The 12,351-nt window shown below is 44.9% G+C and overlaps 1 protein-coding gene across 10 annotated transcripts in view; it reads left to right on the top strand.

The window, feature by feature from the left end:
- Positions 231 to 12,351, top strand: part of RNF182 (ring finger protein 182) — a 31,703-nt gene continuing 19,582 nt past the window's right edge. For 4 of the 10 annotated variants that reach the window (XM_021386935.1, XM_021386934.1, XM_021386933.1 and 1 more), the window contains exons 1-3: positions 1,956 to 2,571; positions 3,010 to 3,077; positions 3,958 to 9,543. Coding sequence is in view for 1 of the 10 variants with exons in the window: in XM_021386939.1 (XP_021242614.1) it covers positions 2,365 to 2,571; positions 3,010 to 3,077 (275 nt within the window). In the remaining 9 variants the exon portion in view is untranslated. Of the gene's footprint in view, positions 1,339 to 1,906; positions 2,572 to 2,615; positions 2,897 to 3,009; positions 3,078 to 3,957; positions 9,544 to 12,351 lie in introns of those variants that run through there. The other 6 variants (XM_021386936.1, XM_021386929.1, XM_021386932.1 and 3 more) reach the window with 4 other exon arrangements.

The following is a 12,351-nucleotide window of genomic DNA, read 5'->3' as shown; positions in this document are numbered from 1 at the left end:
AGTAATCTATATCTGCACAATATTAAGATGCACCTGATTGTGCCTGTCTGCAAATCTTTTAAATATTACCCAGCTGTCTCAATTGCACCTTCTGGAAATATTATTATTTACCTTCAGCCCAGAGAGGGAAATACATTTAGAAGTGTGCGTGTAAAGTTGCATCAAAGATTAAAAGCCCCAGAAACATGCAAAATAATAACAGTACTTGAGTGCTTTGTTTCAGAGAGACTAGAGAACAAATAAGTCTATCAACAATTTTTCTGGGCTTACACCTGGGAGAAACTGCTATGAAAAGCTTTCATAAGAAAAATGAGGCATCCTACCAATGGCATTGTTTCTTGCTGTCAAAACAATGATCATTTCCTGCAGCAACCTTGGTGTCACCAAACTCTTCTCAAAACACATGTTGAGTTAACTAGTGCCCTTGGATCTTAGAGCAGAAGGTGTTAGAACATCGATTGCTTTCCAGCTTCCAGGCTTTTTAAAGAACAAAATTAAATAACAATATTGTTCCTCCATGCGATTAAAAGGATGAAAATATTCTTTTATGTACAGGAAAGAGGAAAAGAATGTCTCTTTTACTACAGGAGCTGGCACATGGCAGATCATTCACTTCTCTAGTGCTACTCCTTCCACCTCAGAGCAAGTGAATTTGCTAAGGTAAAATATTCCACTCAATTGCGCTAAGCTCTGGCTGGACTCACATTTTTTTAACTCTAGAATTAGTACTTAGCATGCAAATAAGACAGATAAATATGCGGTGACCCGTCTTCCATATCCAACCTTCCATCTCCCTCCCTTGCGCTGTCATTGTGTTTGGCTGTGATAGGATCTGCCAGCAGTTCTGCTGTGAGCTGCACTGCTTTGTGAAGAGTTCCTGGGGGGCAGCCTTTCTTGTCTTTGGCAAACTCTTCCTAAAGAGTATTTTCTGCAGAGTGCCAGCAGCTCTTGGCACAGATTCATCAGCTCACAGTGACTTGCAGTGCTGATACTTAATAGTCATCCCCTGTAGCTTAGCAGAAGCAGGAGCTGAGATGGATAATGCAGCCTCTAAGCTGCATCTTGCTTGTTGGGTTTCTTCTGTTTGGCAAACTTGGAAGACCAATTTCATTTATATAAACCATGGAAAAGAAGATACTTGTCTTGCACTTTGAGTGATGTTGTATCTAATTCACTGTTATTGAGGGAATGAGAACGTTTCAGGGAGAGAAATTACATGAAAATAGATTAAACAAACTGATACCACTGAGCCCTTGGTGGATGAAGAAAGAAAGATGACTGGAGGAAGAGGAATTGACTCAGCTTTTTCTTGTCATGCAAAGCAAGAAGGACGTGCAGGTGAGTGTCTGACATACAGCTGGCTGTTACTGTGGGAAAGCATGCCATTCTCAGGGTAATGCAAGGGAGACTGAAACACAAAGTGTCATGGCCTGATGGCACTTCCCATCCACTTGGCTGTGGGGAAACATAAGATCTCTGCCAGAAGGACAGCCACAGACACTGCCAAGCTTGTCATTTCCAAGCACTGATGGCCAGGTAGGTGAACACTTTAACCTGATTCATTGTTCTCCTCTCTCTTCATTCTTTCATCCACCATCACCCTTTCTACCAGCTGTATTTCCCTTCCTGCCAGCTGCCTGCACGGCATCCAGAACAGCAGGCCCTGATCTTCCTTTGTTGCTGAATAAGGGGAAATGGTTTCAAACTAAAAGAGGGGAGATCTAGACTGGATATAAGGAAAAAGTTTTTGCAGTAAGGGTGGTGAGGCACTGGAACAGGTTGGCCAGGGAGGTGATGGACGCCCCGTCCCTGGAGACACTCAAGGTCAGGCTGGAGCAGGCTCTGAGCAACCTGATCTAGCTGTAGGTGTCCCTGGTCACTGCAGAGGAGTTGGACTAGATGGCCTTTAAATGTCCCTTCCAACTCAAACGATTCTATGACTCCTCGCCCCTCAGGCCCTGCTGCATCAGATGAAACGAGCAAACAAAAACCCCTCTGCACCCTCGATTCGCACTTCGGAGAGCTCATCTTAATGGTCCCAGCAGCAAGCTTCAGCCCGAGAGCAGCTCCTCACCAAAGGCCACAGAGCAAAATCACTTTTACAAGATGAAACGTAAAGAAGTTCGAGAGGCTCCAGACCGAACGGGGCAGGAGCTCAGGTTAAGTACCGCCATTTCGCGGGGCGGACACCCGCCACCCGATGTCCTCGCTACCCTGGGGCGGCCGAGAGGGTGGGGAAAGCGTACACCTTAGGGTCGGGCGGCGCGGGTGCGGGGCGCCGGACCACGCTGAGGTGAGGCCGGGCAGAGAGGGCGGCGCCGGGGGCCGGCTGCAGCGCGGCGGTGGCGGCCGGGATATTCCTGAATGAACGGCTCCCTCCCCTCTTCGCCTCGCCTCGCCTCGCCCCGCACCCCCGCCCGCCACTCGCCGCCGCCGCTCCGAGGCGCAGCCAGTTTCTATAGCGACGGCGCCGATCCTCCGAGTAGTAACAAAGCCGGCTGCCCGCGGCCGCGCCGGGCCGACGGGGGAAAGCGGCTCCCTCTCCCCAGGGCACCGGCCGGTTGCGCCCAGGTAGGTATGGGGCAGCCGGGAGCCGCCGCGCGGCGGGGCTGGTCTGGTCTGGTCGGTGGGGAGAAGGGGCCCGGGAGGGCGCGGAGGCGGCTGAGCTGAGTGAGGTGCTGCTGCTGCTGCTTGCCTGGGTCGGCTCGCTGTGCGGGGATAGGCTCCCAGGAAAGCGGTATGGCGGACCGGGCTCTGCAACCGGTGGGCTGAGCCGGGGCAGCGCTCCCGCCCGCCCGCTGGGGCCGCCCGCTGCTGTGCTGTAACGCTGCAACTGAAATACGCCGTGCCCCACCTGGGAGTCCGTGGGGTTACAAAGTTTAATTTGCTGAGCTCGGTAAAGTAACGCTGAGTGGGGTGGCAGTTTTTAAATGCGTTGTTGTTTAAAGGGGAATACATACTAGAGCATTGATGTTGAGGAATAATCGGGAAATTGCTGCTTGTTTTTAGGAGTCAGTGTGCCCAAGGGTTGCGTGTGAGGTGAGCTCGTCGCTTTCAGATCCAGATCCAGACTTGAGGTGAGATGTTAGGGGTGATAAAACGCCTTCCCTTGGGAAACCAGGGGTAGCCGAGGGTTCCTAGGCTCAGCCCGAGGCCGTCCGTCAGCAGGCAGGCAGCGAGCAGCGCTGGCAGTGGTGCGGTGGCCTCTGTGGCACGGACACTTCAGCAAAGTTGGCAGTCCAGAACAACTTCCCAGTGACACCAGTGTGGCTGACCTTGTGTGGGAAGGTCCTGAGGAGCAGCCCGTGGTGGTGGCCGAGTGACCGAGGAGACAGGCGGTGGGTGGGCCAAGGGAATAGCCAGCAGGGCCCCACGACAGGGATCTTCTGAGGTGCGAGCGAGCAAAAATGGGGAATGGTGTGTGAGCGTGGCTATTGTGGTTATTGGCGGGTGGACAAGAGCGGAGATGCTAAGTATCATATAACTTAAATAGTGGATACATTGAGGTTTAAAACACAGTAGGTAGAGTGATATCAGGCTATTGGAACCACAGAGCTAATTACTGACGGGAGGAAGTTGGAGAGATGCCTGCAGGTAGTGGCCCTTAAATGAAAGGTGGAGTTACCGATACCGTTTCAGTAAACGAGGTGAAAATATGTCATTGGGTGGAAAGAGAAGATGCACAGCTCCTAAGCAATTGTGAGCACAAGTAGCTTGTAAAATTGAGATGCTTTCCTCTTGCAAGAAATGTGTAACTGAATTTAAGTTTTAAATGAGGGTTAATCAAGGTTAAATGTTTCAACTCCATCTGTTTGCTGTGGGATCTCCTATTTAAATTTCATATTGCGAATACAGATCTCTTTTGAAAAGGAAAATTACTTATTTAGAGTTTCTTATTTACACGCATTGCAATGATTTGCCCAGTGTTTATCAATTTTTGTCCTTTGTTCCTTGCAGAAGTGTCACAACAGTTGTTTTGCTTGAAAAAGTTATAACCTTCTGAATGACCTCTGTTTTTCATGCAATCCTGGAAAGCTAACTCTCAAGTTTATTAAATGTGTGAAAATGGAGACCTCGTATTAGTTCAGCATGGTGGAAAACAACATTTCAAGACCTTACCCATGGCTATCTGAAATTGAGTGCACGTAGCAGAAAATAAAAGGTCAGCTGTGTGTTCTAAAGACCTGGGGACCTATATTCCCTCAGCTGCATGGCAGAGAATGAGAGAAACACCAGGACTCAATACAACCCTGCCTCAAAAGCTAAAGGAATAGGCAAAATGTTTAAGGTTACACAGCTAGGTGACGTTCCAGTCCTGAAATTGTTTCATGTAGAACAACTGCAAACTCCACTTGATTAAGTTTATAAGTGGGAGAAAAAAAAAGAGTTGTAGCTGAGGCAGGGCCAGGAAGGCACAAGGCCGTAGATAATATATCCTGCAGCATAGCCTGACATGGATAAGGGCTTATAATGGGCTGAGCAATTCAAGCACTTAGATCACTGTCTCTCACACTCTGTTATTTCACACCTTCCTGATGCCCCTACATCCAAAGCAGGCTTACGGGAAGCCTATTATCAAACTGTCATGAAAACACCCTCTGAAGGTATGTGCTCTCTACAGTGATACAAGGCAACTGCAGGAGTCAGTGCTTACGACTACTTCTCCTGCCTCCAGCAGTCTCAGTTTAACGTATTTTTGTCTATATGCTAGGTTTGATGACTCTGTGCTAAATGATTTGCTGGAGATGTCTGTGTGCTTGCTGCAGCCAGCAGCTATTTCAGGTATACAGAGACACCACCTGCTACCTCGAAGCTGCGGTTTCAGTCTGTTAGCAAGGTTGCTAAGGAGTTCCAGACATCCTCAGAGAGCAAAGCTCAGGAAATTCTCCTGTGGCCTTTGCAAGCACTGTATGCTGAAACGCTTATATCCAATATAAACTACTGTTCTGACAGTAATGTAATACAGGCAGATGTGTACCTTGGGATAGTTGTGACTTTCCAATAGAAAGAAAACACTTGCAAGTTTGATAGTGCTGTAGTAAGCTGCAAAGAGCTCAGGCCTCCTGGAAATGTACCTGAGGTTTCAAATTCATTTGCAAAGACGTGTAAAGAAGTTCAAGCTTTTTTTTGTGATCAAAGATGTGTCTTTTAACCTACTGCAGCTCTGCAATTTTGTACACCCCAGTTTTCTGTGGTTTCACTCAGCTTGATTTTCTTGCAAATATGATACAGCACAGCAGTCTGTGCACAATAAATGCTGTAATTAAGCATAACTTTCCTTTTCCTGTTTTATCTTTTTTTCTCTACAGACAGATGAATCCAATTTTTCAGGTTGGGTGGGGCTTAAAGCTAAATTCATTGGCAGTGTGTGGATAGATGTTCATGTGAATGTTTAACTTTGGTAAATTACCAAAGGGAAGGAAATCTTTATTAACTTACTGGTCAAGACTCACGTCAGTGCTCAGTGAAAGACAAGGTAGGGTTTGATGTGCAGCCAGTGATGAGGACGTAGCTGTGGACTCAAGGAATATAGTGGGGGAAAGTTCTCTGGAACTGCTCTGAGTCAGGCTGAGATGGACCTGGATCTAGGACATGCTAGTGGAGCTCTGGCCGGGAAAATCCATGGGTATGTGGATGTGTGCCAGCTCCTCCCAGTACGCAGCCAAGTTAGGGGCTGAAGGCTTATGGCTTCTATCTGATTTGTTTATGCCACTTTTTGTAAGGCTTCAAGGAACATCTGTAGCAAAAGGTTGGTCAGGAAACCCCGAATGTTCTGTGTTAGCATGAGGGCAGTGGTGCTCCAGGCAGGGGAACTCATCTTGGCAGGCAATTCACAGCAAAGACAAAAATCCCATTGCAGGTGATAAATGCATAGCCAATCTGTAAATCACAGTAGCAGATGTGCTCCTGTGAACAGAAAGGAAACATTCCATCCTTGGTGACTCACAAGCAGTGACCTGATCAGAGTCTGCTTGAAGAAGCGTCTGACCTTGGAGATTCTGTTGTGTAGAACAGTTGCAAGTAGAAGTACAGATAGATGCTGCAGCAACTACACTGCAGGTAGTGATAAAGGAAGGGTTTACCAGGAACCTGCAGAAGCCATTTGGTTTCTGACACGTGACGGCAGATCTGGAGTATGTGCACAGGGTTGTTCTGTAGCGGAAATAAACCCACTCAAACCTAGAGCTGATCCTGGCCTTTCACCCTTACAGCAATTCCTAACGTAACTCTGAAAACAGCATGAAGAGGCTTGTCAGTGCTTCTACCACTGTTGAAAATACTTAGCTTAGTTAATTAGAAGGTTATGAGCAACTTAAGAAATTTTGGGTAGTGTTTGAATCACCCTTTGTCCAGGTGAAGTGTTGTATAACACATGTGTTGTGAGGGCTTTTATCTTCCTGTATCTTTTTCGGTTCATTGAATTACATTCATATGCTGTTAAAGTGACAGCCAAATGCCGAAAGAAGCAGTGCTGTGTTTGGTGCTAGGTTTAAATGGCATACAATGAGTCATGGGGCCACAGATTAAACCAGGAATAAAAACATTCACCAAATAACTACCAGCTTTCCGGCACACTCAGTGAGGCTTCTTGTAGAAGAAAATACTTTGTGATTGTATGACTAAAACTGTATTGTATTGCACACACTCAATGGAAAGCTGATGTTTTCTAACTCACTAGGACTTGGTTTTGCTTTCAGTACATTATAGCCATTTTACCGTGTCCTCTAAATCAAAGAATGCTTTTGTACCTGATGCTGTATTCCTGTCATCAAGTTGCTGTCTTTTGCTCATGAGCTAATCAGATTGAGCTTTTTAACGCCTTCAGTGGAAGGAGTTCTTTTCAGCTCCTGAATAATTTTGAGTGATCTCACTGTCTGTCCAAATCATTCAGTATCCTTTTAAGTACGTGAACGTCAGAACTGTGCAAAATACCGAAGTGTGACCCTCACAAAAGTATGAGTGGTGCTGTATCTAGAGGAAAATAGCATATTTTTTTTTCCGCTCCCCACCCATCCCACATTGCTAAGTCCATGTTGCTAAGCTTCCGTATCCAGTCATTTGTCCTCTCTGATTTCTGCATACTTTCAGATTATTTGCTTTCCAGTAGACAGTCCCCCTCTCTCAAGGACTGGTTTGCTAATTCCAGGTTTTGTATCTGGTTGTACTCAGGTGCAGCGTTGAGCAAAGTTATTATAAAGTTAGATGGAAACTCTCTGCATTTTTCAATATTCTGATGTAACTCTCCTTCCAGTTCCTTTCATGGCATACCTGAAGTTGTCCCATCCTTCCTGTAGGTGTCTAAGTCCTTAACATTTGTGCTGTTAACAGTGACACCTTGAACAGTACTTTTAAGTAAATGGAAAGGAAGTATGTTCTTACTAGTCAGATCTATCTGAAAAGAGAGAGCATCTTCCAACTGTGCAGCTTGTGTTCTTCATTGGCCATCAGACAGTATTTCACACTTGAGAAGATAAGCATAGGTGCCTGCTCACTTAAAGATAAGCTAACGATGAAAAATTTAATTTCTGGCCATCCTCTGCCTTTTAAAAATAAGGAACTAACATCTATCCAGTAAGACAAAAACTGCCCCCATTATGCCATGGATTTCTCTTAGCCCGAAATATTAACACCTTCATCATGAGCTACCATTGTCTCCCAAAGGACAGAGAGAACGGGGAACATACCAGCAATGAATCATCTGTTTTCATTATCAGTCATTCAGTCAACATGGTGATGGATGGATAAACAGATAGAGGCCAGATTTGTGAGCCAGCTCGGCAGCTGGCAGGTATGTCCCAGGAAGCTCACCAAAATGTGTTCTCAAGAATCGCGTCTCTATCTTATATGCTCTATTTTGCCAGTACATTTGTATCCTAGAATACAGAGCATATTCTTCAGACAATAAGATCATACTTAAGCATACGTAATTCCATACTTTCAGTGAAACTTAAGCACATGTGTATTTGTACTGAAGAAGAATGCTTTCCTAAGTGGGGAGATTGGGAAGCAGCTCTTACAAGACTTAGAATGAATGAAACAGAGTGGAAAATGAAAGGCATACAGGTGATGTAAAAGCAAAACAGTGATATTGGTTATTGATGGATCCCACAAAATTCCCAGATGAACAAGGTTTCCATTGAATCTTTTGTCATCTGTCTTTTAAAAATAAATGAAACTCTTGCATGACTGCTTTGCATGTTTCTGCCGCCCTGACAGGCAAGTTAAAGCATTTCAGGAAGGCAAAAGTATTCATAAAAAGAATCGTCAGTAGAACAAGTCTGGTAATTTGTTTCTCAGCTTTAATAATGTTAATATGATTATGCTTGACTCACTGTGTGTGTACGAAGTTCTGTAGGGCTCTTGAGAGGGCAGCGTAACCTTTCTGTAGTTCTAGTCTGAACATGTGCATACCTTTATACATGCTACCCTCTCGAGAGCTATGGTATTTTAAATTGTGCAAGTACACATACATTTATGTTTGCCAGATAGGGCAGTGGTGTCAGTTGAGATCACAGACAGACTTGTTGAAATTGCATATGTGCAGTGCTGTAAATTTCTGTACAAACGGCTCATCCCTGTCACCTATTGTTTGCCTGTTGCTTAAGGCAGAGAAACAATCTTATGCCACATGATCGGTGATGGGCAGCTTTGGACATGGTGCTGTGCCGAGGTTTGAAACAGAAGCATCTACCGGCTTACATAACGTAGTGCCTTGTAACAGGCAGTAATCCAAACCTGCTGTGTATTTCCCACCTCCTCCTTTACTGCTTTGCTCTATGTGTCCTTCAGTGGTAGTTCTGTGTCTTTAAGCTTATTTTTATCACACCTCCTTTCATTTATGGTTAACCAAATGTTAACCAAAACACTGTCAAAAAGCAAAACACAAAATACTGCTATGACAAACAGTAACTCCCCGGAAACAAGAAACAATAGAGTGATCATTCTGTGACTTCCTGCACTGTTAAGGAAGGTGAACATCTCCCAGTTACTTGTGCCCCAGAGCTCTTTTGATTGCATTTGAACAGTTTGCCCCTGGGGCTCTGGAGGATTAGGGCTGGGGGGAAGGCTTCAATGAACCTTTCTTTGATGTTTCTATATGCATAAAATTAAAAATTGAATGTGTGCGTGCAGCCCTTGCTGTGCAGAATTTAGCCTAAACAGACAGAAGTATACCAGATATGCCAAAAATTCCAGAGAAAAACATTACCATTATTTGGCATCGCCTTTCGGTTGAAAATGATTTGAATGGTTTTCTCTATTTTGTGCGGTTTTCTTTGTTCTTTATGGTGTTTTTGTTTTGTTTGCTTGCTTGCTTGTGGTTGTTTGTTTGTCTTGTAGGAACAGTGGAAGAAATGGGTCTATGAGGAAAAAAATATGGATGAGGAAAGGGATTGCTGGACTGGCACATGAGTGAGAATGAATTGCACTCCTGGCAATATGCCTCTTAAAATGTCTGGCTTTGGACTACCAGTGCACGCTGCAATCTTTGTAACAAATTTTGTAGAAAATACACTGAAGGAGCGTGGAGCTCTCACATAACAGGTAAAGCCTGGAAGACTTGCGGAAAAATTCAAAGTGAATCCGTAGATTGCAAGATCATACTGTTCGGAGGGAAGAAACATGTCTTAGGAGAGCAATTTCATCAGCATTCATCGCACTGAGAGGTGGCACAGTTCCTGTGAAGCCCGCTCCAGAAATGATGTCATTTGTCCACGGTGACATACAAGGCCACTGAGACCGGTGCGCGGATACCAAGCAGCTGCCCCGCGCAAACCCAGTGGTGTATCTCTCACAAAAGAAAGGCTCTAGTCAGACATGGGAATGGTTATTCACCCCTCTACAAAAAAATAAAATTTGGCGTGCCAGGCAGCAGACAGCAAGCAGCGTGCTTTCAGCAATGAGATGAGAAAAGCTGTAATGGGGACTCCATAGGGAGCTGTGTTGGTAGGAAATGGGCAGAGACTGGGGGCCTGTTCAGCTGAACCCTTTGGTTTCTGCACTGGCCGAGCTCGCTTCCTGCCTACAGCTCCATATGTCTGCAGGGCTGCCCATTTTTGTCCAGCTTTTCTTTCACAGGGGTGAAGAATGGTACACCAGAGATGGTCTGTGGAGTGCTGGAAGCTTGAGGGGAAGGGAACTGCAATGGCACAGTGCTGCTCTGCAGTGCCAGGTGCCCTAGGAGGACAGGGATGAAAGTTGTGACCATTGCATTCCTGCAGCTGGCGTTTAGGCTCTGGGATATGGTAGGCAGATATGAGCAAGTCAGACCAGTATTAGAGTTTCTTTTAGTTAAGCTCTGAGCCTAAAAGGGCAGGTGCTGAGGAATAGAGCACAGAGGCATCTTTGATCCCCTGCCTAGACTGAGTGAGTTAGCTTAATGGTGACTATCTCCGTGTGCAATCATTATTGTTCATATTGTTCATCACTCTGGCAGGCCAGAAAGAGCAAACATCATAATTAACATGAGACATTGTGATAATGGCATCATGTTCCAGCTTTAAACTGTTTACACTAAGCTTCTCTTTTATTTAAGTAATTCCCTGATAATTCTGTTAAATCTTTTCTTTCCTTCAGTCTTGAATCAGCATTTAAGTAGAGACATCTATTTAAATGTCCTCTGCCTAAAGTGGGTAGTGGTGGGGTGTCTGTATTTGTGTGTCTGTGTTGAGCTTTCCCTCTGTCAGTGTTCCTTTAGAGCACTGGTTGTAGTGCACAACAATGATTGAATATTTTCTGTAAAATGTCAGATTAAATTCTCTTGCTAAGTATTATTGTATGTGTATATTTCTTGAAGATGGAAGCATTTATTTGTCAAGGTAACGTTTAAAGAAATAGATTGAGTTATTTTCTTTGGCATTTTCAGAAATGCTATGTTTTATACCACTTGAACAACAGACATTAGCAACAATATTCTACTTGATGTGATTTCCTTTACGAGGAGATGGTGCTCATTTTTAATGAGAAAATAGCCATCTCAGCTTTTATCCTGAAGTATTATATACCTCTGTTTTCCTCAATATGCAATAACGTATTCAGAAGCATAGAATCATGGAATGGCCTGGGTTGAAGAGGGCCTCAAAGACCATCTAGTTTCAACCCCCCTGCTGTGGGCATGGAAGTATAGTTTGTGAGGCAGCATGTTCCCTCTACAACCCTTCCTGGAAAATGCACTGTATGTTAGACTTGCTTTTGAAAAATCAGAATCGTCACAGGCATCACATATTACAATGAAAATTATCTGAAAACGTGAGCATTCATGTAAGAAATATACACACGCTTATCTTCATTGGATAGTGCAGTTCATACATGACTCAAAAGTAATGAATGGTCAGTCCTGTTTATGTGCTGCTTTTAATATTCTCTCATAGTGCTGTGAATATGTAATGAATAAAAAAGCCAACAGATGAAGACAGGCATACAAAAATTCCATTTAAGTGCCTTTGCTGAAACTGAGGATGCTCCCTTAATGACCAGCCTCATCTTAGAGGTAGAAAGGAGATGTCCCTGCTCAGGGATGATGAGACCCCAAGCAGTGACCCAGCTGGCAGCTCCATAAGATACGGAGTAAAATGTCATCTGCCAAAGAGACTGAAGGTGTATTTGACAAATCTAATTGCAGTAGCCAACGGTTTCAAGCAGGTACACTCTTAGTTAGGGATTTGGAAGATGAAAGGGTAATAAAATAGCTTTATTTCTCCATAGCAGCACTGTGATCCGTACCGGCTGTGGGATGTCAGTGCCTGTCCAACTTCTTCTCATATGCTCTATTCAGCTTACTGTCTTACAACTTTGTGTGGCTGTGAAGACCTTTCTCATCATCCTGTTTGCTTTGTGTGAGGAAGACTGGCTGTGTGGGTGTGCGAGAGGTTGCCTTGTATCTGCCCCAAGATCACTGAAAGAGCCAAGGGAGAGATGAGTTCTTGTCTGTGAGTCAGACTTTGAAATGTGTCCAGCAGGGCTGGGGATGAGGCTGTGGACCGTATCACCAGAAACTGTCAGAATTAAAGCGGGCTAGTACGCCTTCAGTACTGATTCCTGTAAAGAATTCCAGTGGGAACCTTGATTGTTATGAATAGAGAGTGGAAGCACTGGGCAAACAGCGGAAGCTGTAAGGATAGATCTTGATGGCTCCCAGATCAGCAGGTCATCAGGGTACAGCGTACGTCTGCAGAGGTGCAGTTTTTCCAGATGCCCACATCAGGAGACAGAGATCAGCAGGTAAATCCTGATGACTTGCAGAGATGTGACCAGGACAAGAGTGTGTTCGCTGTTGGTGCCTAAGGTCAATAAAATGCACATCCAGCGGCAACACATGGTTGCTGGGAGTTAGGATGAGGACTGGATAGCTGG

Source organism: Numida meleagris, chromosome 2 (assembly GCF_002078875.1).
Source record: "Numida meleagris isolate 19003 breed g44 Domestic line chromosome 2, NumMel1.0, whole genome shotgun sequence".
Taxonomy (NCBI): domain Eukaryota; kingdom Metazoa; phylum Chordata; class Aves; order Galliformes; family Numididae; genus Numida; species Numida meleagris.
Note: the sequence above shows the minus strand (reverse complement) of the source record. Positions and strands in the feature narration are given on the sequence as shown.